The sequence below is a fragment of the Sinocyclocheilus grahami genome, unplaced genomic scaffold, assembly GCF_001515645.1.
Source record: "Sinocyclocheilus grahami isolate Dianchi unplaced genomic scaffold, SAMN03320097.WGS_v1.1 scaffold75.1, whole genome shotgun sequence".
Lineage (NCBI taxonomy): Eukaryota > Metazoa > Chordata > Actinopteri > Cypriniformes > Cyprinidae > Sinocyclocheilus > Sinocyclocheilus grahami.
In genome coordinates, this window is record NW_015505254.1 from 860,756 (window position 1) to 886,282 (window position 25,527).

General features: G+C 37.7%; 1 protein-coding gene across 1 annotated transcript in view; it reads right to left on the reverse strand.

Annotated features, from left to right (window-relative positions):
- Positions 1 to 25,527, reverse strand: part of LOC107585858 (uncharacterized protein C1orf21 homolog) — a 29,076-nt gene that overhangs the window by 2,978 nt on the left and 571 nt on the right. Inside the window, exons 2-4 of the mRNA XM_016273021.1 lie at positions 12,666 to 12,789; positions 2,847 to 2,932; positions 1,393 to 1,463 (exon numbers count right to left, since the gene is read on the reverse strand). Coding sequence (XP_016128507.1) covers positions 1,393 to 1,463; positions 2,847 to 2,932; positions 12,666 to 12,756 — 248 coding nt within the window. The 5' untranslated portion in view covers positions 12,757 to 12,789. The remainder of the gene's footprint in view (positions 1 to 1,392; positions 1,464 to 2,846; positions 2,933 to 12,665; positions 12,790 to 25,527) is intronic.

Genomic DNA, 25,527 nt, shown 5'->3' on the forward strand with positions numbered 1-25,527 from the left:
CAGCTGAGACTCTGACATATAGAGGGAGAGAGAGAGAGAGAGAGAGAGAGAGAGAGAGAGGGAGGAAGTTAGTGGGGGTAGGAGAGGGGAAGCAACAAATACACTAGAATTTTCCATTACAACAAGCATAAAGAACACAAATACACACTCTCTCACACACACAAAGCTACCAGCTCCTGTAGGATCCAGAGTGGCTGGGCAGGAATCATTTTTATAGACATTACAGCAGGGACTATAAACCCTTGCCTCCACACACACACACATAGCACATTAACTGAGCATTACTCTATCGACACACACAAAACAATAATGAACTGTTCATTCTTAAAGAACATTCCCTCAAACACAATTTCTTTACCTCCAGACATTTTGAACACCATATGTATTAACTTTCTGTTTAATGTGTCCGTAGCATTCAAAGCTCAGTGAACATTAAAGTCCATTAAGTCATAAACAAATAAAATATTAATGGTTAACGGATCATAAATTAGTTTACACGTAAATAGTTGTAGATGTTTTGAAACATGTTTAATAAATAGCTAAACGTATCACCCAAAAATTATTTAGTTCTTACTTCATTTACCTAGATTTTGTAATAAGACCTGTATGTTTTCTTCTTCAATTGAGCACTACAATATTTTGCAGAAAGTTCATGCTGCTCTTTTCCATATAAACACAAATCAGAATGGGGACTGAGGCAGTTTAGCTCCAACCAACTAACTAAATAAATAAAAGTTTACGACACCTCTGTTTAAGGAATAAACAAACATTTGAGTCATTATTTGCTGAAAACTCTCCATTTATTTTACTTTGAAAATATGGGTTTCAAATAGGGCTGTCACGATTTTCACTACATAATTATAGTGGCCAAATAAATTCAACGAAAATGATATTAATCACAGATATTATCGCAGTTTTTTTTCCCCAGTTCATTTGTCATCAATAGTTTAAAACTACATGAGGGTGAATAAATGATATGTTCATCTATGGTGGAACTATTCCTTTAAATGACTTTTAACAAAAAAGAATTATAAAGTGTTAGCCTTTTTATTTACATCACAATTGTGTTATTGATGCGTTAGAAATGCAATTTCACTTGAAATAATTATGGCAATAAAACACTTTGAAACTGACAATTACATCCGAAGGCAAGAAACACATGTTTACATACAATAAGTTACGAAACATGGCACATCACGCTCGAACAGAACATGCAAATGAGATCCAGAGGGGATAAGACAGGCCACAAAGCAAAACAAACCACACACAATTTACAGACTTCTAGCACGTTTTTGACAGAGCAAGAACTTTAATGCCCTCACCCGCACACACAAAACAAACAGAAGCACACGCACTCTGTAAACAGAAAGGCACATGTATAAACCCACTCACTTCGTCTTGTTGGCGCTGGGCCCAGGCACCTCTTTGTGCTGTTTGGTCCTGTGCTGCGTCGAGCTCTTCTCCTGCAAACACACCCGGAATGAACACGTTTTCCCTTACTACTGTTCAAAACAAAGCCAAATTCAGTCCCTGGTGGCCCTCTGGTGCAGAGGCCCTGTCGGCTTCTGGACGTGGGCCAGAACCAGCTTCTTCGCCTGGAACACAGCGTGACACAGAGGCCCTGGGAGTGACCTTCCTCTGGCCACTGCTAATGAGAATGCTGCCCTGCTGAGAGACAGCGAGAGAGAGGGCTGCCCTCGCTTTCACTGCGTCTCTATTCTCCTCTCGCCCCCCTTATCGGAACATGGGCATCTGAACACCTGCTCTGCCTGTACAACTTCATTAAGCCAGGCAGTTTAAAGGGGGAATTATCATGGAAAAGGGATTTTTCCTGCTCTATTTGAAATGTACTACGTGGACATACTCGTTCACAATGCAAGCAGATAATTTATGGAAACTAAGATGCAAAAAGGGGTAGAAACAGGACAATAATTTTATGATGATCACTAAATGATATGATGCATGTGAAATTTGGTTTTATTTGATTGTTTTGATATATATCAATATATATTATAATTCTTTTCAAGGTTTTCCATGCAAAAAATACATTGGGAATCTGAAATTGTGGATTATTACATTTGAAATATCTTGAGAACTGTATTTTGGATAAGAAATAAAAAAAAAATGAAGTAAGTAATGAAGCATTTTACACCCCCACTGAGTATATTAACATATAACATTAACATATGATGACCAACATTTTCATGTCAATGCCAATATTTAATAACTTGGCAGTGACATTATTACTCTTTTAACAGGTGAAAAGGTTAGCCAATCATAACAGGGTAACTTACATAGTGTTAAAAGTAAAGTAGCTAAACAGACAGCTTAGGTCATTATACAAGAAACCTTAACATTATTAGTTAAGCGAGAAAAAAAAAAAAAAACAATATGCATGTGTAAGAGTGTATTGTTTTATGGCTCAAAAACAACAAAATCTCTAAAATCATTAGTATTATTAAGAAAAAGAATACATAGCTTCCTCATTAGAGAAAGAATCAGTCCAGATAAGTCCAGACATCTTTTGAAATTTTGTAAGAAAAATGCATGTAGAAACTCCAGAATATTACATTTTGTCTGGTAATGTGAATGTCTAAGCATGAGAGTGAGAGTCTGTGACAAAAGAGGAAATTTTTTTTAGAATTTCCCACTCCGACATTCCAAACATGTCGGCACACGTGTGCACTGCATACGCTTAGTTTTACCTCACAATGTATAAGCCAACAATGGGCATATGAGCCTCAAGCAGTGTGTGTGAATACTAAGCAAAAATATGATGGACACCACTGCACAGGAAGAATTTCCCAGGTGTGTGCGCAACTGCGCAGGCATGTTTTGTATCTCACCAGGTTCTCCTGGTTGCGTGCGTTTACTCGGTCTTCTTCTCCACGCATGTACTTCACCTCCTCCACTCCCTTCATCTTATATTCATCTACAATGATAGCAAGAGAAACACAAATAAGAGGTTCATTCTTGTACTGTTAAAGAAAAGATTCACAGAGAAATGAAACTTCTATCATAATGTCATTCCAAACCTATATGATTTTCTTTCTTAAGTGGAACTCAAAAGACGACATTTCAAAAAAATGTACTGGTATTTTTTCCATTCAGTTACAATGAATGGGGACTTTGTGTAAAAGACACAAAATCACCATAAAAGTTTAATAAAATAGCCCATATGACTTGTGGTATATTGAAAGTCTTATATAGATGATAGATTTGTGTGAAAAGAAAGGTAATTAATGTCTGATAAGCTTGCCCTTCAACTAAATGTTGTACTGAGTCAGTGAGTTGAACTTGAGAATCAAATCAGCCTGATTCATGAACATCAGATTCATTGAAAATATCTGATTCAAAAAAATTAATCATTCATGAATCAGGCATCGACACTTCTCTCATGAACTTACATTGTATATGTATACGGTATACAACATATACATTCGGTCTTCACTTTTAGGACCACTTTTACATACATTTATGGTCCTTTTTGTAATTTTGGAGCTTGACAGCTTTATTCCACCTTCGCTCTCATTATACTGAAAAGAGGTGTCATATTCTTCAACACCTTTTTTTGGTTTGGAACAATGTGAGAGAGAATTCACATTTGAAACAACAGCTCTAACAGATGAACGTTTTGGATTTTGCCCTTTCCCAGCTATCGGTAATTACCAACGGCCATGTACATACTTGCATGTCCATGCATTCACTTCCTCATAACACATACACACACCCACACATATACATAAATCCGTCTTTTACTCGGTCTACAAATCAGCGTGAAGCAATCACAGCCCACTCAATCTCTGTTTATCTTCTCCTCTATCCGTCTTTCTCTCCTTTTCTCACTGTGAACTCCCTGTCAGTTACCATCATGACAGCTGGAGTGGGCAGCCTGTGAATGTTACTCAGTGCGGCCCATCAGCACAAGCACAAAAAAGTGAGAAAAAGGAGAAAGAAAAACAAAAAGAGGAATATAAAAGGAGAGAGAAAAAGAGAGAGAGCAACGCCGCCAGTCTTTCACAGCTTGAGGAATGTAAACATGTCTCTGCACAAAAGACCACGCTTCAACATGCTGACAAACACACACACACACACACTCAACCAAACCAAGGAGAAACATCACACACAAATTAAAACCAAACTTTAATTGATTTGGCTGTTCTGTGTTACACAAAACAGGTCTCCTGGTTCTCAAAGAGCATATACATGCATACATACGGATACATCTCTCTTCTCACACACACTCGCATATACGCAATTAGGGTGATAGCATTACCAAAAAAGGAGATCTGAGGAACATATCATTCCTAATCCATCTTTTCAAGACGAGAATCATCCGTGAAGCACACATCTCAGAGAAACGTAGGATTTGGGAGTTGCTCACCATGAGAGAGAGTGACATTTTGTCAGTTTAGTATGTTCCAGACGGACTATTTTTGGCGATAAGATGAGAGGTTCTCTTATGTAGGGATATTTTGATTGGCTAATTAGTGATAACAGCATGATGCCGACCTTTAGGACCTGATGGTTAGAAGGACGCTCGCTTTCTCAATAGACAGAAATAAGGTTGGCCTCTGTGCGACTTTTATTATTTTAAACTATTATACTGAAGTATGACATAATATTGAAGTAGAGTGAGGATAGAAAATGATGGAGAATGAGATGTTGCAAGCTGGATTTCTGAGCATCATGGGATGTGTTAAAGAATGGCAGGGTAGTGAATATTTATATATAAATATTTTATTCATAAAATTAAACACTCTGAATATAGAGGTGATACTTTTATTAGGCCATTCAATTTCTTAAGGCTGTGATGGTAGGCAGTTCTGTGCCTGCTTCTTGTGTTATGACTCATGAGTATGACAGTACCAAGGCAAAGATATTTTTACACCATCTCCGATTTTTCCATTTCAGTGTTTAACCCCTGAAGATAGAGCTGGGCAGTTCTAACTATGTGAACCAACTGCCAATTTCAAAAAACAAAACACACACAAATTCAGTCATTCATTTATGGCATCACTAAAAATGCTCAATTAGACCACAGTCTTTTTTGCATTCCAAATTTTTCACTAAATGAGCAGAAAGAAGATTAACTATGTTTAGACACGATCAGGGAGTTTGCTGTTGGGTTCAAAACTGCTTTTTTGCCCCGTCTTTAACGAACAACCTCTTTGCAAAAATTAAAATAAATAAATAATAATTTTAAAAAAACACATGCTTAAGGTTAGATGTGATCAAGCATGTTGTTAAAAATAAACTTCAATCACTCTCTTAATGTTGGCATCCTTCAGATGGATATGCAGAACGACAGGTGCGACACACAGCTCAGGGTTTGGGATATTTTTCTACATTTTATACTTCTTGTTAGTCCTTCTGATGAATAAATGAATGAATAATGTCAAGGAACTTGATTCCTCATCAAACATTTTATATCTACTTAGCAAAAAAGGGTCAATATGATGTTAGCAATTATAGAGAAAATACTTACAATTATTGACATGGTTTATGTAAAGCCGAGTGGTATTACATATAATTTCTGACAATTTCGTGAGACTGCAGCATGTAAAGCCCCCCCCCCCCCAAATTCTTTTAAATAAAGCTGAAAAAATTTATTTACATTTTCAGAGCGAAATATCACACCATACATGTTAATCACTAGGCCTCCCATGTTTATTCTTCTCTTTTTCTGTGTTCATGACAAGATGCCTTCTGACGACCAGGTAATTTAGCTGTCTGGCTGCTCGTTCGGCTAAATCGAAACAAATCGGACAACAACACAGCTCCAGAAGCCCGTCTTCCTCTCACTTTTACCTTCTGGCCTAATTTCAGATGTGTTCAGTGCTCTGAGTGGCGTGTCTGAGGAACATGAGTGGGCTGCTTTACTTTTAGAATCAGTGTGGAGAAGCTTTGCCCTGAAGCTATTCTGTAAGTGGGCGTCTGTTAACACAGTGAGTCCACCGCAAAGGAAGGGAGTTTGTCAATCTCGCACTCTCTTTGATAGTAGGTGGAAGATTACTCGCTAACGTTATGGCGGAACAGAGAAGAGTTAGGAAAAAGGAAAAAAAAACCCAAGAGACACGTTTTGCGCTACCTTTAGACACATGACCGATACCATGCCTCTGGTTAAAGATCAGTTGTTAAACATCTGAAGTCATGTGTCTAAACCTCAGAAGGCAGAGTGTCACCGAGATGATCTGTTGTGCTACTGTACGTCCGTTGCTGTTAAAAACATTAGCTAAACAGTCGCTTTGTGAACGCAGTCACTTGGTGACTTTGAAAAATGGCTGTATGAAATGTATTAACCACAGCCTGACAGTAAGCCATGTGTACACACACACCCTCTTATGCTTTGTTCAAACATATAGTGGTTTTATCGCTGAAGGTCGATGAGTGGCTGTATTATTGGGCCATATAGGGCGTTCCTACTGCTGGGTGGCCTGTTATTGTTAACTTGCAAAACTAGCAATAATCCGATTACAATTAAATGGAAATAAATCAGTTTTTTGTCTCTAGAATCAAATGGAGGGGAAAGATTTGACTGTAGTAACATTTCTGAAATGCATTATGTATCTTAATGATGCATGAATCAATCCTGGCAATATCTGAGTTTTCCATGCATCATTTTTTTTCTAAAACTAATCACCCTGCAAACTTAATAAAGCTAAGTTGGTAATGCAAGGCACTAGGCAACCCCAAAGTCATGGGTTTGATTTATAGGAAAAACAAACATATTAATGTAAACCTTGACATTGTTGCATTGGATAAAAGCATCTGCCAAATGCATTTGCAATGACCGGAAGATATTAAATCATGCAGAATAAATAATATAAAACAATGAAATTGCTTATAAAAAATGTTAACATGGATTCTATACCTATTCCTAAAATCAATCTTTTACGAATATTACGTTATGAATGAGTAGGCAGAATGTATTTATTATGCAATAAAAGACTGTACCAGGAAGTAATCGCAAAAAAAAACAAACATACAGTGTGCAAGAGTATTGTTATCGTTAACTTAATCTATTAAAAATCATTTTCATTAATTGAAACAAATATCAGACTAAAAACTTATTTTATTTTAGTTAGTTGTCAAGGCAAAATTTCTCATTTTAAGTTAAAGTGCTAAAACTGAAATAAAAACCAAATTATAATAAAAACGGAAAAAGGCCATAAAATTTTATAAAATGTAAATTACAATTTTTTTTTATTTTATTTTTTTTAATAAATACTATAATAGTACATGCAGTACATCATATTAAAACGGCATGCAACAATGTAGTGTGAATAAATAAATAAATAATTTTCTTATGTGCTGGTTCTTTTTAATAAACCAAAGATGCAAAATGCGCAGTAGCCAGATTAAAAAAACAAATGACTCTTACAAGCTGGTTCTTTTAATAAGTAGGTCAAAAAGACAAGTTACTGGATTAAATGCATCTAAAACAACTTACAGCATCATCCAAAGAAAATTTTTTTCAAACTAAAGTAAAATGTAAATTATAACACAGTACCAAGTAACAAGATGAATCAACACCCAGTTTTAATAGTAGAACTAGTAAACTTTTCTCATCGCACTGCAAACGGTCATGTCAGATATGGCCGGCTCTTGTTAAAAATCATATGTCTTCTGGTCACTTTGTCGGTGCAAATCGGCGTCAACGTGAATGCCCCAGTAAAGACTGGCAGCACACTCACACACCAATCTCAACAGCTCAGTGCAGCTCACATGTAACCAGACAGCATATTCTCCGCCTGCTGCCTCTCTTGTTTGTATTAGGGCAGCTCGGCCTTTCCTGTCATTGTGCGTGCTAGAGATCTTGTGTGTTGTTGGGATCGACTAAGCGCTGAATCACAGATGAGGACACACGCACACACAATCACTGCCTGAACACTGACACAGTTTGACTCGTAAACAGTCTGTTGGCACTAATCAAGCCAGGGCGAGAGCTGAGAGTTGAGAGAGAGTGGGGCGAAAGCGGTCTTCCTCTGTTCTATTGATAGAGCTGTTTGACTGACAGCCGGGAAGGGCAGTGGAAAGAAGGACATCGGGCTGGCAGCAGAAAGAAAGAAAAATAGCGAGTGAGAGACATAAAGATAGACAGATAGAGCGAGAAGAAGGGGGGAGTTCGCAATAATTCACAGTAACCAAGTCACTGCTCTGTTCGCACTGGTGAATATAATACTCATCAATCTGTTGTAGTGCCTTAGAGTTCACTCAGATTATCAGAACGCCACATGAGCCTACAGATCTCACACACAGAACGAAAGAGATGAGGACCAGAAGATACAGTATAAACACTCACATCCTCAAAACATAACAAGAGGAAGTGCAGAACTCAGAGAAGTAGCCCCTACATGACTACCGGTACTTCCCTATGATCAAAACATTGTCAAATGATTAGCTAAATAACGACACTATCCCACGAGGCCACGGGACAGGAGTTAGTGTTCTTAAACAGTGGAGAAAAACAATAAGGCTGATGTCACATGACAGTGTTAACACTGTGGATGTAGCATGTTCAAATTGCATTGATAATACACACATGCATTCGTATATTATGTACATTATTATTGGTCAATAAGTTCTTCATAAAAAGCAGCAAATATGTACGATTAAAATTGTATACTAGCTAGCGTTCTTGTTAACTAAAATTATTAAAAATAGTTTTTGGCAATTGAAATATAGCTGAAATAAATAAATAATAGAAGAAATACCTCACAAAAATGAGAAATGTTGCTCTATATGCTCACCAGGGCTACATTTATTTCCTCAGAAATAAAGAAAAAACAGTAGTACTGCAAAATATTATTACAATTTAAAATAACTGTTTTGTATTTTAATATATTTTTCAAATGTAATTTATTCCTACAATGTCAAATGTCAAAATTTTAGCAGCCATTATTCTAGTCTTTAGACTCACATGATCCTTCAGAAATCATTCGGACATGCTGCTTTTGATGCTCCAGAAGCATTTCTTTTTATTATCAATGTTGAAAACAGTTGTTTTGATTAATATTTTTGTAGACACCATGATACTTTTTTCAGGATACTTTGATGAATAGAAAGTCACACTTGATCAAATTAATGCATCCTTGCTGAATAAAACTGTTAATTTCTTTCAACAAAAAAAAAATATATATAAAAAATTGCTGATCAACTTTTGAACGGCTATGTACATACTATATATACACAACAGAAATATTAGTGGTTTGAAGTACTCTCTCTTGAACATGGCTAAAGAGAGCACTGTATGAGAAACAGAAAGGGATACCATGGGTGAAAAAAAAAGAGAGAAGAGAACGAAGTAAAATAGCTTAGGTAATGGGAAGGCGGGCAGAAACGTAGGCAGAATAACGAAAAGGAGACAGCCCATCGCAAAGGAAGGAAGGAAACAAGCAAAGTGTGGCCTTGAGAAGAACGACAGATATGCAGAGGGAGGGATAAATGCCAGGGGAGGAAAAATGGGAGTTTGTGATCCCACGTCACTCACTCTCTCCCTCGTTCTCAGACCGTTCCCCACCATCTCACACACTCGGAATCCTTAGAGACCGAGAAAAGAACATGGCAGGAAGAGGGAGAGAGAGGGAGAGCGGGTAGGCGGCAGCCTCCTGTGGCTGCTCATCGAGAGTTTCCTGTGTGGATTTTCTGCTGTTTTACCACTAATTCTTAATCTCCTATAATCTCTGTCACTCTCTCACAGGTCGCACACTAAGCGCTGCTGTTATCTAAACCCTGTAAAACATATTTACACCCTCTCACACACACAAAACTCAGTGAACACACTCACAGGAATGAGTCGTCACTCACTCCAGCTGATAACGTTATCCTCAAAACACACGCCGGTTGGCACAGATGTAGCTGACAGTCTTTACATAGACACACACATCAGTATGACTGCTCAGAAGGATGCAACCAAGAATTCCCAGAATGTAATCAGCTTCCCAAAACATTGTAAAACATTATTCACTGCCTGGACATAAATGACTTAACTGGCTATTTGTTCTGCTTAACATTTAATCTCGAATGAGTCTTGAATGATTGGTAAAAACAGCCTATGTCAATGCCAGCGATGTTCAAAGATGTCTGTCTGTCTGTCCCTTACGTTTGAATTACTTCTCACATATCAGGTCTGCTTGAATAACATGGATGGAGCCATCACTGCTGGAGCCTGTTCCAACTGACTATTCAAAGCATTACATTATGCATTTAGCTTCAAGCATTGGGTTGGCCAGCAATAAAAACAACTACTGCCAAATGTTTGAGTTTGTTTTACTGAATCAAAAACATACAGTCTGAGTAAATGTAGTTCAATTCACTAGCCAATGACTCTTGTGACTTGAGCTGGTTTGTTTAATGAATCGTTCAAAAAGACTGCTCGACTCACAGGTTACCAGTTTGAAAAATCCTTCACTGACTCTTTCAAATACACATCCAAAAATCATAGTACACTAAACTATACCAAAAAAGCCCCGTTTTGAGCTAATATTACCCACAATTACCCTATGAAAGAGAAGAGTCATGTTTAAACTATGTATGAACTTGAAAGTAGTTTTAAGATAACAAATTTAGCTAATGCTTGCACGCAAACAGTACACAACAGAGGTTGGTCTGTGTAATCAAGATAATTTTATGATAAGGTGTCCCAATACTACATTCCAAAGTGTACACTTTCCCCTTATTAGCAAGGTACATAAATGTAAAGCATAGTCCAAGTATATTAACTGGGACAAAACCAAAAAAACAGACTGAAAAGCAGGCTCTTATCCATCAACAATAGTCCAGTGGAGAAATTACATTCTCAAAATGTGACAGCCTCCCATGGAAATGAATCAAATCTCTGGCTATTTAAGAGACTGTGGACAGTGATGTCCAATAAAAACCTTTCATTTTGGACACATAAAAGCCAGTTGTATGGAAATGACCAATTAATCATTGAGCGGACTCTCTTATTTATTCTCCAAAGCTATGCCTACCCCAAAACACATGAACACACACAGGTAGACCAGAGGCAAACCAGCGTCACAATGAAAGATGACAACTCAATGCTGTCAGATTACTTCATGTCTCATTCACCGGTGAGAAAACATTACAGTACAAAGTGCATAATATTACAGTAAATATGCCTTTTGACGTATAATGTCAGACAGCGTGAACAGGGTGCGTGGAGATATGCAAATACATATGTTGACAGGCAGGTAGAACAGCCTATCATTGTCCTCGGATCAAAAAATATGATTGGACGAACATTTTATGGTCCTGCACTGTAAAAAAATGCAACTGCATATTTTCCAGTATAGGAAACATTGAGTCTCAAACACTAAAAAAACAAAATGCTATTTTCTTGAAACTACATAAAAACCCTTGTAAGACCAACAAAATTACCTCAAATGTTGTCCCAACTAGTCAAACACAGTTGTCTGAACCAAGAATTTCATATTGTTGAAATGTTAAGACCTTGTCAGTTCCCAGCATGCATTGCAGCATGAATAAATTATGCAGTTACTGTTATAGGATTATTGTTTTGCTTTTTGCTGACTTCATTAACTTTTTTGTTGTAGTTTTGTCATTATTGTTAGTTATTTGTTGTACTGTCACCGTTCTTGAGGTTTGTGTTTTGAGGCCTAGAGTATGTTCAACCACTTATATCCATTTCCTAGAAATCTTAGTCTTGTAAGATGTTTAACAAACAAAGACAACGCTGTCTACATATTAGACTAAGTTATCCATTAAGGTTTCTATAACAATTCACTGTTTACCATTCGTAAATAAACATAACATTGATAATGTGGTGACTTTTTATACAACAATTTTTTTTCATCCAGGAAACAGAAACAAATTAATTACCTCAACGACAGCAATTACGGTTTCAGTTGCTGTGACAAGAATTTTTCTATTAGCAAAATAAGACAATCAGCATTGTATGAACAAACAAATTTACACTGGCTAAACGATGTATCTTTACCGAGAAGAAATGAAAAACTATTGTTGAGAGAATCGTTTTACGTTTTCTCAACTATTTATTTTTTTACAGTGTACGCCTTCCACAGACGATATAGACCACTTAACTTTTTTATTGTGATTGTTATCGGGATGTGAAGACACTTTCAACCAGCATAACAAAAAATGTTTTTGAACCAAATCACCTACCATGCCTTTAAACCCCAAAAATAAAAATTCTGTCATCAATCCTATAGGATTTCCTTTCTGCTGGAGCATACAATATTTTGGAGAACGTTGGCTTCTAAACAACACTGGACCCTATTGACTTGCATTAGGTGGACAAAAAAACATTTGAAAAGATATTTTTCAAAATCCCATCTTTTGTGTTTCAAAAAAAGAAAGTCAAACAATTTTGGAATGACGTGAGGGTGAGTAAATGAGCAGAATTTTAATTCTTGGGTGAAATATTCCCTTAAACATTTTGCTTAAGGCCAGAATGGTAATAGTTCATGCCTTGCCTATTATAGGATTTAAACCTACAATAGTTTGATTACCAGTCCAGATTTTAAAAAATTAGATACGCTATCCTTAGGTAAAGCAATTAACGTTATTATCTGTAGCCTATAGTGTTCAATAATTCTGATGCTTCTGAAAAATTGTTTTGTTATACATGAATGTGTACTTTCCCAATGAAGTTATGTGTGTGTGTGTTTGTAACTGACCAGTGAAGAGGTCGCCGTTGCTGTAGGCTTTGCCCCGGCCCTCTTCGTCGTTGGGCACAGCCGACACCTGCTTAGCCGAGGTGCAGCCCATGGCCTCACTCCCTCCCCCCTCTCACCATCTCACCTGAGAGAGACAGAAAACACATTCAACAAGGAGACTGACAGTGCACGATCTAAGGCAGAACGGACACACTATTAGCTCCATTAGCGTCTCTGCTGGGATACGTACTACCGATCATCAGGAAAAGAAAACACATCCGAGTTGAGCCTGAACAGATCCAGACATGCTTTCTATCACAGCCCGAAGCCAGACATACAGATTAATCTCTTACTTACTCCCGTTACTTATGAACATGTGTATCTTCAAAGTGAACCCAGGCCAAGACCAACACAAGATACACAGCAGCATCAAAAAGCATTTGGACACACTTACAAAGTATGAATGTCACTGAACAAAATATCAACCTAATGGCATTTACACAGAAAGAAATAGCAAAACATGTAGGGAAGTCTGTTAGACTTTTAAGGATAAATCAACAGATAAGTTTGTTCAAAATGAAAACAAAGTATTTTGACTGTTTCTGATTGCCAAACATCAAATGCAAAATTTTCATTAGGGAGTCTAAATAAAACCTTCTTTTTTTATTTAAAAAAAAGATTTCTAAGCAATCAGTGCAATATAAAGCATGTATGTGGTGTGACTTACGTATCCAAACAGAGTGCTGCAGGGATGACACATTTTTGTAGACCAAAACCCGGAAACGAGTTAGCATTTCCGGTTACATCGGCATGCAGTCGAAAGGTTTTTTTGAATGGGTTATTGGTTAAATGCCTAAAATATACTCTGTGGTTAACATAAACACAAGATAACTTCATGTTTTATTCTATGACACAAAATATATCAGTAATACACCCTCTAAGATTTCACTGACAAAGGCGGTTGCTAACAAGTGGCTAAATGGGACTACAGAGGTTGTCAGGGACATTAAACATCATGCAGAACAAGTAAACTGATCTACCCGCAGTGCAATATAAATATGTTTTAGCCTATTATCACTGACAGAACAATTGCCAAAATATAATTTAGCTGCTGTCTTTTTCAAATCTGTGCTTTTATGTTGTTTTGGTTGTGAATTACTTTTTAATGAATCTGAGTCCATGATTAAAAGAATCACTCATAATACTCAAAAAGATACTTGTTTGTCAACACCCATGAGCGTAATCATATAAACTACTGTATGAAAGCACAGAATGAACCAGTAATCTGAATGTGTATTTTTGGTCAACTGAATCAATCCCATGTACTAGCTGAGAGGATTCAAATATAAGGCCCCTGAACAGAATCAGCTATCAATGTTAGAATCGACTCCCAATGCCTTGGAATCTAAGAACCACTTCTTTTTGAGATTGACTCCCAGTTCTAATGCCCACAGTTAATGTGATGAACTATACCTAGGACAACGGTGTAAAAAAATGACTTCATAGACCAACTAAAATAACCTTGCTCCCAGCTGGTTAAAATAAATGGACAAAATGGCTCATAAAAGTGAAGTTAGTTCTATGAAAACCATTAGATAAATAATTAGTTTACAATGTCACTTCGTTGGATTTTTTCCATCGAATTCAGTGAGATTCAAAATACAACAGGATTTTTAAATGAGTTTTTGGTGAAATGTCTATGGTTAATACAAGCTCAAGATATTTTAACATTTTATTCTGGCATAAAACACATCAGTAATGATTTTATTTGTCTTGAAAAAGGCAGATGCTAACACGTAGCGAAATGGGACAACAGAGGTTTTCTTGGACATTAACCTTCATCACGCTAAACAGTCACTAGTCTGCTTTTAAACTCTCACAACTGAGCTCTTGCAAACTATTCAACTCAAACTTTCAGGGAAAATATTTTTAAATAAAGACTGAAAGAGCTGTCAGAAGCTTAGCTTTTTACTTCTGGCAAATGTATTTAGGTATCAAAATGTAAAAGTTGTGTAAATTTGTTAAGATTATAATTATTAACAAAACATGTAAGAATCATAAACTTTTGTCACAGAGCTTATTTTCTTGCAGTAATCTAATGGAACAATCCTATAGGGTTTTTGTCAAGGGAATCAGGGTGATTTTCTGGTTGGCCCACAAAACACGTAAATCACTGCAGTACTCTAGATGTTTTGCAGCCATTGCATATAAAAACACCTTCAGAATTTGCGGCAGAGATAGGAGAACATCTCATCCAGAAAAAATAGGGAAAAGAGGGGGACAAATTGAGAGAGGACAAAACAGAGGAGAGCAAGATCAAAAGAGCCGGCTACTCCTCCTCCCCTCTCTTTCCTCGTTTGAAGTCGTCAGGAGGGGCAGTGTTTAGCTCTGCCTTTAGCAGCACGGGGCGAGGACAAAGCACCAGGTGTACAGGCGAGAGAAAAGTGTGTGTGTGTGTGCACAGATGAGCCTGACCGCTCTCTGCTGCTAGTCTTGAGTAGGGATGCACGATATATCGGCCACCATATCGGTATCGGCCCATATCGGCTCATTTTTTCTGTTATCGGTATCGGCCTGATAAGAAAATTTGGCCGATATCTTAAAGCCGATAAATAATGCATTATTTCCTTCAGAGACACTTCAGATGCGCGCTGTTCGTTTGCAGCCTTTTGTGCAATTGTACATTGTAATATTGTGTTTATTTGATGTATATCTGATTTATCTCATATAGAATGCGTTTGGTTAAGTTAAAATTTTACATTGTTACAAAAAAAATTATATTTCAAATAAACGCTGTTTTTAATCTTAATCAAAAGAATCCTGAATAAAATATTACAATTTCCACAAAAAAATAAGCAGCACATCTGTTTTCAATTAATAACAATAAAATGTTTCTTAATGATTGATTTCTGAAGGATCACCAAAGAGTGTATGTATGCATGCATGCATATATATATATATATATATATATATATATATACACACACATACACACACACACACACCCTTCCAATTTATTTAGTAAATGATTTGACTGTAGTTTGTTCATGTTTTAGAAAAATCTCTTTTAATCTTTCACAAAATTCACATGAAAATGTGGACGAAATTGTTATAGACAAACTTTCAATGTGCATAACACCTCAACCAACAACCTAATGTGTGAGGACAAATGAATAACCTACTTTCTAGGCAACAGCCTTGAAGATGAAGTCAAGCAAAATAGCATCACACCCTTACTAAAACACACACACACACACAGCAAGCACACCCTCAAACAGGCCGCAGGGCTGAGAGCTGTCTGAGCCACCGCTCACCCTGAAAAACAGGCTGATCAGGAGAGAACACAAATCACAGTCCTTTGAATCTCAGCTGAGACCGAACACCACAAACACCAAAACCCTGCTCTGAAGAACCAGAGGAGACCCCATTCATTCATCTTCACCTGTGACCGAGCGAGCAGGACAGCGACCCCCGACCATAATATTTACTCACCCACAACAGCTGTAGCATCAACTCTGTGTCCCAGTTTAAACAGATCACCATGCCTGCTGAGACACACAGTGAAAACGTCTCGGTGCTGTCATGATTATCTTAAGACTAAAGCCTCTTTCTCTTTCGTTCCTTCTTTATGTCTTAAGCAGTGTGAGAGGTGGTTTGGGGGTGGAGAGATGTTAAAATAATAGCGCTAGTGTTTAAGAAGGGAACTCTCTAACCACGAGAAGAGAGGGGCAATGAAAGGACTGAGGGAGAGACAGAGAGTTCAAGTCAGAGGAAGCAATGAGTCTGAGAAACAGATGGGAAGATAAAAATGTCAAAGATGGTCAAGGTGACAGTTTGTAACCATTTATGCCCAGAACTTAAGCTAAAAGCAATGGTTCGCAAACCTCCCAGCAGACCACTTTAAAAGAAAAACAACAACTGTAGACTACCTAAGAGACAACACTTAGAGGATTCCCCAACTACCTCAAAACAATTACCAACACCATAATTATTCATTTATTGTTATGAGTCGATTAATCGGTTGATAAAATTTCAGGTAGGTAAGATTTTTGAAGCAACCAAATACAGCAAAAACTGAAATTTAGTGATTTAAAATGTATTTCTATTTTCCATTTTAACATATTTTACAATATAATTGTCAGCAATCATTACTCCAGTTTTCAGTGTCACATGATCCTTCAGAAGTTATTCTAATATGCTGATTTGGTGCTCAAGAAACATTTATTTTTATTATGTTGAAAACGGTTAAGCGGTCTTTTTAACAAACGACTTTACAGTAAAAATTTCATACATTATATAAATATTTGAAATATTTTGAAATACACTTAAATTTTATATTTTCAGTTTTCAATTTAATATGAGTTTTGTTTTAAATAATTTTGTTGTGCGCGTTGTCAGTTTTATACATTTTTGACTAAGTTAAATTGGTTTTTATTCAGTTTATTTTATAGTGCTTTTCTGTTAGTTGCAAAGGCTACATTTCAATGTTTTTAAAGTTTTAATTTTTTTATCTAATATTTATATCTTAAATCTATTAAACATTTTTTGTTAATTAGTTATTTTAGTTAACAATAAAAACCGTGAAAAATGCCCAGTGATACCAATTTGCCTTAAAGGGGTCATATGATGCTTTTTTAAAGATCATTATTTTGTGTATTTGGTGCAACAGAATATGTTGACATGCTTTAATGTTCAAAAAACACATTATTTTTCAAATACTGTACATTATTGAAGGTCCTCTATGCCCCGCCTCTCTTAAACGCTTCGTTTTCTACAAAGTCCCTCCTTCCGACAAGCGCAGTCTGTGCTGATTGGCCAGTTGACCCAGTGCATTGTGATTGGCCGAACACCGCAAGCACTCGTCGGAAATGTAACGCCCCTTACCATAATCGCGAGCTTCATCTTTCAAAATAAATGTAAAGACAGAGCCCGAAAGGGGAACAGAGTCGCGTGACAGACACAGTGATGAAGCTGGTCTCTCTCCCTCTCTGACTCTCACACACACACGCACGCACACACGATGCGCAAAACTCCGCATTTGAACAGTCAATAGCAAATACTTAAACTAATAACAAAACAGTAGCTGATTCAGAAGCGCCAGATTGTCATAGCAAAGTCAGAATTACCTCCTCTCCTAGGTTCCCGAAACGGTCGTCCATAAAATGCATTGCTGTTCTGTTGCAAGTAATCTTAAAGAGGCCTAAATGCATCTACTTTCGGAAGGCCAAATAAAGTGCTTTTTGCTTTCGCCTAGAAACACACAGTGTCTCCCTGACATGGCTGCTTCAACACTAACTGCGGTTACTGAAACCACGCCTTCTTTCTTTGCGGGCACATTTGGGCGGCATTATGTTAATATTTCCACATAGTGAGGTAGATATGAGGGGGCGTGTTAGAACGAGCTGTTTTTGGGGGGCGTGGCAGAGTCTTAACTTTGATAAAGAATATCTCTTTGGTTTTGAGACTTTAGTCTTTGCAACTTCAGGGATCTTATCAATGCACAATCAACTTGTAACACTCCAAAGAGAAAGGAAAATGTGAAATCGCATCATATGACCCCTTTAACAAGCAGCACTAACAAGTGTTTCCATACAAGTTTTCCAAAATCTCCTCTCAACTTCTGAGGGAAATCAGCCTATGAATGACTTCAAGCTAGCATGGGAACAGGCTAAAATATAAACTCGCTCACCAATCCATTCGTACATAAAACGACCCATTCAGTTGAAATGAGACAATTCACTAAAGAATGGTGTCACATACTATTCACACAGAAACTCATTCTACTCCCATTTCATGAATGAGGGCCAGTGTACGCAGCCAAGACGGTGTGGAAATCTTACTTGCAAAAGTCCGAATCGATCCCTCCATCCACTGTCACACCGTACCACTCAGGGCTGTCCCAACACCGCCTGCATCTGACTGACTCACTGACTTCACCCCTCAACAACTGATTTGTGCCTGTCGCCTCTATACTGCGCGTGGGTCTGTGACTTGGTGTCTGTGTCACTACAGTCAGAAAAGAACCAAAATGACTCATAAACATCACACACCTCTCATATGACTAGTCAAACGAAACCTCGAGTACCTCATTTTTCTTCTAGATCAGCATTTTCAAAACAGCACACCTTTGTATCTTTTCTTTCTGTGATTACTAATAAGTACCATCTCTCCTCCAGTGAACGCATGCACAAGGCTACAGCTTTGTGGAAATCAACTCCAGGGTCAGGTCTGTAATTTTTCCGTATCCATCTCTATAAAGCTGACAAGCGCCTCCTAATTCTGCCTATAAATATTCATTTGAAATTAGAAAACCATCTATTATATCAATTCTGTTGCCTGCTGCCGCATAATTGGTCTGCCCATTTCCTAAGTATACACACAGCTCTCTAATGAGCTCTTGAAAGTCTGCAAATGAAAATCCCTCCCACTGTGCGAAACTCATTTACATCCCTTTACGAAATGTTTACTAATTCAGCGAAATTTGACTAAGGTTTAAAAATGTCATGCTTCCTTCTAGCACACCTTTGTATCTTTTCTTTCTGTGATTACTAATAAGTACCATCTCTCCTCCAGTGAACGCATGCACAAGGCTACAGCTTTGTGGAAATCAACTCCAGGGTCAGGTCTGTAATTTTTCCGTATCCATCTCTATAAAGCTGACAAGCGCCTCCTAATTCTGCCTATAAATATTCATTTGAAATTAGAAAACCATCTATTATATACCAATTCTGTTGCTTGCTGCCGCATAATTGGTCTGCCCATTTCCAGTAAGTATACACACAGCTCTCTAATGAGCTCTTGAAAGTCTGCAAATGAAAATCCCTCCCACTGTGCGAAACTCATTTACATCCCTTTACGAAATGTTTACTAATTCAGCGAAATTTGACTAAGGTTTAAAAATGTCATGCTTCCTTCTAAATGGCACCAGTAGTAGACGGCACTGTTATTTAAACATTCAAATCAGCGCGTCCATCTGTCTCAGCACGTACGCATGGGACAGTGGCGCCTTGATGCAGGGACAGGGAGGACGTCCATGTTTGACAATAGCAGAGGAGGATGTTTGATCGGTGTCATAGCAGAACAGCGAGCGCTGGTTAGTTACACACAGCCATTAGCCTGACCTCTACCTTGTGGATCAAAAGAATGACACAAAACTCAACCTCAAAAGTCACGTCTGAAACACATGGGCCTTTCTCTGGATGATTGGATTTGTAATTGATCCCATCAATGCTTTCCAAGGCAGGAAGGATTGAGGACAGTTGGTGTATTTCTTAGACTGTACAGTAAGGCAAGGCCTAAAATGCCACGAAGCAAAGCGATCTACATGTGCAAATAAGACATCTTTTCTTATTTTGACACATCCAAGTGAAACAGCATCTTGAAAAACAAACAAACAAAAAATTTATGGTGGTATTTAATTTGGTCTATCAGGAATGGGATCATTGTCATTTGATATTGCCCCGATCATGTTTGAGTGACAGTTTGTCCTGCCCTCATACCGGTGTACACGTCATCAGAGAAAAGATGTCATTGCAAACGGGAGGGGAAGCTATTTTGATGAGAAATTAAAAGGGCATGTGAATAAAAAAATTTTTTTAAAAAACACTTCAATGATGTGCACTGGTAAATCATTTAAAAAACACTGAAATATTCAAAAGACTTTAAAAAGCATGCACTGATAATTATTCATCAGAATGGTATACTTAAAAGGGTCATAAACTGCCTTTTTGATTATTTTATACTGTTCTCTGAGGACCTATTATAATGTTATCAAGATTTTTACAACAAAAAGCATCATCATTTTGAAGTAATAGGCTATTTTCTGTCTTGTTTTGAAGCCGCTCATCAGAACGCTCTGTTTGAATAGGCATGGCGGATTGTAGACTCAGAAGTAAACACCCACTGCCATGATTGGTTAACAGTTGTGAATGTTTGACAGCCTACATCCTTCTTAGATGGACGCATAAATTCTCAGTACATATCAAACAATCTGTAATAAGAAAGCAATAGCGACCACATTTATAAAAAATAAATAAAATGATATATATATATATATATACACACACATTTGTGTGATGCGACATTACTGTTGGATCCAATATATTTGGCACAGCATCATCTTGTTTCAATCTTTCTGAAAATCCTGTCAAATTGTGCCTTGTTTGTAAATGAATCCATGGTAAAATGAAGTAAACAAAGGACCAAGTTCTTACTGATGTGGTCTGGAACTTCATTAAAAACAATGTTCATCCACTCTTTCCTAATGTTGGGATCAAAAGGAAGGCAATGCAAATACTGTGTTTTTCCACAACTTGGCACTGCAGTGTCTTGTTTCCTTCCGAGCCATCTTTATCGTTTGATTTCTGCGTAGACCTGCGTTTGCCTTTCTCGTTATTTACACTGCATGTGTGAATCGGTGGGCGGGGCTAAACAGGCAGCGTTGTAGAAGCATGTGTTGATCTTCTTCTGCAGAGGCGGCGTTTAGCTGCACTATTACATCAGAGTAGAACACTCCATAACCTGTCATTTTGGCAGACTGGCTTCAATATAAGCCGTTTTTAGACTAATGAGACAGTTCTGAAACTTACAGGATGTTTTTATAGTACAATGACCTCTTTATATGTCAAAATATCAAGGGAATTTTGATTTCTCGGTTCATGACCCCTTTAATGGTAACAATAATTGACAATAACCAATAAATTACCAGAGATTAAAAATCTGTATTAATTGGTCTTAAAAATAATACAATACTAAAATAGTAAACAATTTTAAAGGTAAACCACATAAATGTTTAGTATAAAATGTACAGTATGAAAAATGTCAGTTTTATTTTTCAAAATTGAATGGCGATTACATTTATTCATTCTTAGTATTTTATTAATTCTTAGTAGCTTTAATGATTAACTTTGAATGTCATTATATCATTATTATTATTAGACAAAAGGATTTATTACAAGAATAAATCCCTGAAGCAACCTAAGAACAATGAAATACAGATCACGTGTTCAAAACTACATCCTTTGGTTACCAGCCCAGGTCAGTCATAAGACACATTGTTTACCTTTTTGTATTGCTTTACTTCAAATGCAAACAAAGTAAATGCAAATGAAAAAGATTACTGAAAGCTGTGGAAGAGGGGAACTTGAATCAATTTGAAGTAACTGAATAGAATTAAATTTCAGTCAGTTCCTCAAACAAAATTGTAGTTTTAAAAAACATGGAACAAGCAGCATGAGTCATATGGACTATTTACATTATTTCACGTTCATTGTGTGGAAAAAAGCAAAAATTTTTTAATAATTATCTCTATTTGTGATCCACGGAAGAAAGTAAGTCTTACAGGTTTGGAAGGACCTGAGGGTGAGTAAATAATGACAATTTTCCTTTAACCACTTGACCAAAATACCCCACACTGCATAAGAGTCAGATAAGGTTGTGCTGTCAATGTACTAAATTCAAAAGTTGCAATTCACAGTACACACACATGCAATTTCCTCAGTCATCAGAACCACACCGCCATAGGAACCTCCCACATACACCTCCAGTAACCTCCTCTGAGTGATGTCACCCTGACATTGCATCATAACCCCATGAGATAATTGGGTCGCTTTTCTCAGGTCCCATGAAGCTCGCGGGAGAAACTGAATAAAACAGGCTGAGTCGGAGATGGGAGCTGTGATGGTGGAGAAGATTGCAATTGACTGACCAAGAGGAGGACCCACAGACACTATTAATAGCCATTCAGCCTCTTCAGTCACCAGAACAAAAGCCATATGTGCGCAAAGCAACACGCACACTGCTTATGGATGAGAGACAGATGGAGGCGTCAGACTGATGAGAGATTGAGAGAGAGAGGTAGAGCCGACCGTGTCTCCCCAGAGCTAAGTCCAACTCATTTCCGTAAATTGGTCCTTTCGAACGGTTTACTTCAGAAGAAAAAAAAGACTGAGCAGTTTTTTTACATCATCACATGGCATCCCAGCATCTCCACTGACATCCCAGCATCTCCACAACATTCCTATAAAGTCCTATGAAGCATATTTTGTTAATTACGTAAAGGCAGTTTATTTTAGCCATGAATCAGCTCATAAAAAAGCTGTTTAGCGCCTAAATCTAATTTGCATTTACATTAAACTAAAACTAAAATCAATTTCCTGGTTAAAGTCTTTTAAAATGCTATTAAAACCAACAACTACTTTGTATAAGCAAACATTGATAAAATAGTCTTACAATCAGGTTGTTAACATTTCTAGTAGCCCATGTTTTATTCAGTTTCTGCTGTTGGCTAATTTACTTTTCACCCAGTCAGTCAAACACTCAGTTCACTCCAAATGTTCTTCGCATCAACACACACATCAATACTTGGTTCATTACGAATCATATGTGTGCAAAAGAGACTGTATCATGTGAGATTCTATCCCCCTGTACGACTCCATGTGGCGGCTTGTAACGCACAATAGGTCTGCTTTCAAAGGTTTAAATGTTATAGTTAAAAATCCAATCGTTTCAGAAGAAAATTAATGGGATCTTGTGGAACCTGACTGTTGGCACAAGTTATTTCAGTCAATAGAATCGCTCTAGGCTCCAACAGGATTCTGTTAGGGGTTACAACACGACAATGGCTCGACAGAGTCTGTGAGCGGTCAAACCAGATCATTCAGAGTTGGACACATCTGAAAGAATCAGTTGTCTGTAATGAGTAAGGGAACTCTAAAATTAAATGAATCACTCGCAAGTCAGACAAGTCTAACAAACATGGTTCAAGGTTCAGTGAGTTGGAGAGTTGTAAAGATAGATCACTGCAGGTCAAATTTGAGTCTACATAAGTTCAATTAGTCAGATAGTTGATTCAGGAACCACTCAGACGATTCAGTCAGATTCATTAATGAACAGAGCCATTGAAAAAAACAGAATCAAAGGAAAGATTCGTTTATGAATCAGACATCATTAAAGGTGGGGTAAGCGATTTCTGGTAGCCAATGTTGACATTTGAAATCACCAAAACAAACACTCCCCTATTTTGATAGCTCCGCCCCACACATACGTACGCAACCCAGGCAACGATTAGTTCTGTGAAACAAAGCAAAACCAATGTTACACCGTGTCTACACCGGACACGAGTGGCGCAGCGCGACAAAATACTATGGAACTCATAATCAGTGATGCTGTCTACACCATAGATATATATACATACATATCTATGGTCTACACTGGATGCGGCGCGGCACGACACGACAAATCCCCGACAGAAAACTGCTGCTGCATTCTATTCATGATAGGGCTGGACAATAATTCAATATCAATCTGTATCGCGATATAATTTCTCAATAACGGTGATATGATTTTTAAACACATTTCCGATATACATTACCAGTTTCCCATACATTGATTTATTTGTGCCGTTTGACTTTGTTGAATAAACATGAGCACTGCGCGGATCATAACATAACACGGCGCGGGTGTTTTATATGAATGTATCTCTGAAGGGAACTGACTGTCTTCAGAAAAGTTTCGATGCCATTTTCATTTGATCTGATAAAGTAGCGTTCATGAGCGGAGCTGCTTTGATTACAGCCATTACTGGGGAAAGCGCTAGTTTTATCACTCTAAAAGCGCCTCCTGCTGGCAGAGAATGAGTTTTCATTTTAAATAAGCCCGTCTCAACGTTTCCAGTTTTTGTTGTTGTTAAATTTTTTTTTCTCCTGTGGCTCAGTGGTAGAGCTTCCAAATAAGGTAAAAACAGACATAGAATTTCATTCTAGGGACAAATCCTAGGGTTTAAAATGGACATGTAAAACCGTTTCTGGAGATTTTTTGCCCTTACCTAAGCCACATACCTTCTATCAATGCATTCTATGGCACCTTTAAGCCTTCTTCTGTTCCGCAGATATTTTCCTCTTGTTTTTTTATCCGCCATCTCTATCTTTCTGTCGCTCCGCTCGCTAATGTGTGCACTGAACGCTCTCTCCTCCACATCATGAGTAGACACGCCCCTTACTGCTGATTGGCTTTACAATTGATTACAAGTTTGTTTTGCTAGTCGGCCCGAATCCGTTTTCTAAAGCGTTTTTGAAAAATCGCTTACCCCTCCTTTAAATCCTGTATAAGACATTGTTAAATAACTAGCTGCATTCAAAATAGGCTAGCATATTCCGACCATTAAAAAGGTATGTTCTATACTGTAAGAATGTGTGCAGTATGAATTTAATCCGTATTACAACATTGGCCATTCCGTCATTATCATGTGACCTACCAGCATCAGTTGAATCTCTTCACGGTCATCCACAAATCCTCTACCTGGCCCCATGGGATAGTAAAGTACGCACTTTAGGCTCTCGCCAGAAGTTTTATGAATACTGTGACTTCAGACATGCTACTCTTTTCGCCTACTATTAGTAACGTTAGAGAAGTAAAATTTCTCCATTCTCAGTTCACCGAGTCAGTGAGTTGATTCGAAATGCCGCTCTGACCGATTCTTGAACGAATCGATCGGTGCTGTTCTGTGATCCAGTTCAACCGATTAACTGAAAAGATCCGACTCAAAGGAATGATTCACTTACGAATCAGACGTCGCTAAATCACGCACAGCTCCCTCTAGAGTCTAGACGTAAACATGTCTGCAATTCAAACACACCGCGATACATTGAATGCGCGCTAGCGAAAATACTGCATATGAAAGCACAGTGACAGAAGGACACACAGACAGCTGCGCCACGGCAGAGACAGAGAGCGCATTGTCTGCCCGCAGGACAGTAGACAGACACACACACACACACACACACGCGTATACGTGTGCATGCATGCCAACCCAGGTTTTGTTTTCTTTACTTCCAGTTCGGTAGTACCACATAAAAACACGGGAGGAAATCAATTAACGTCCTTG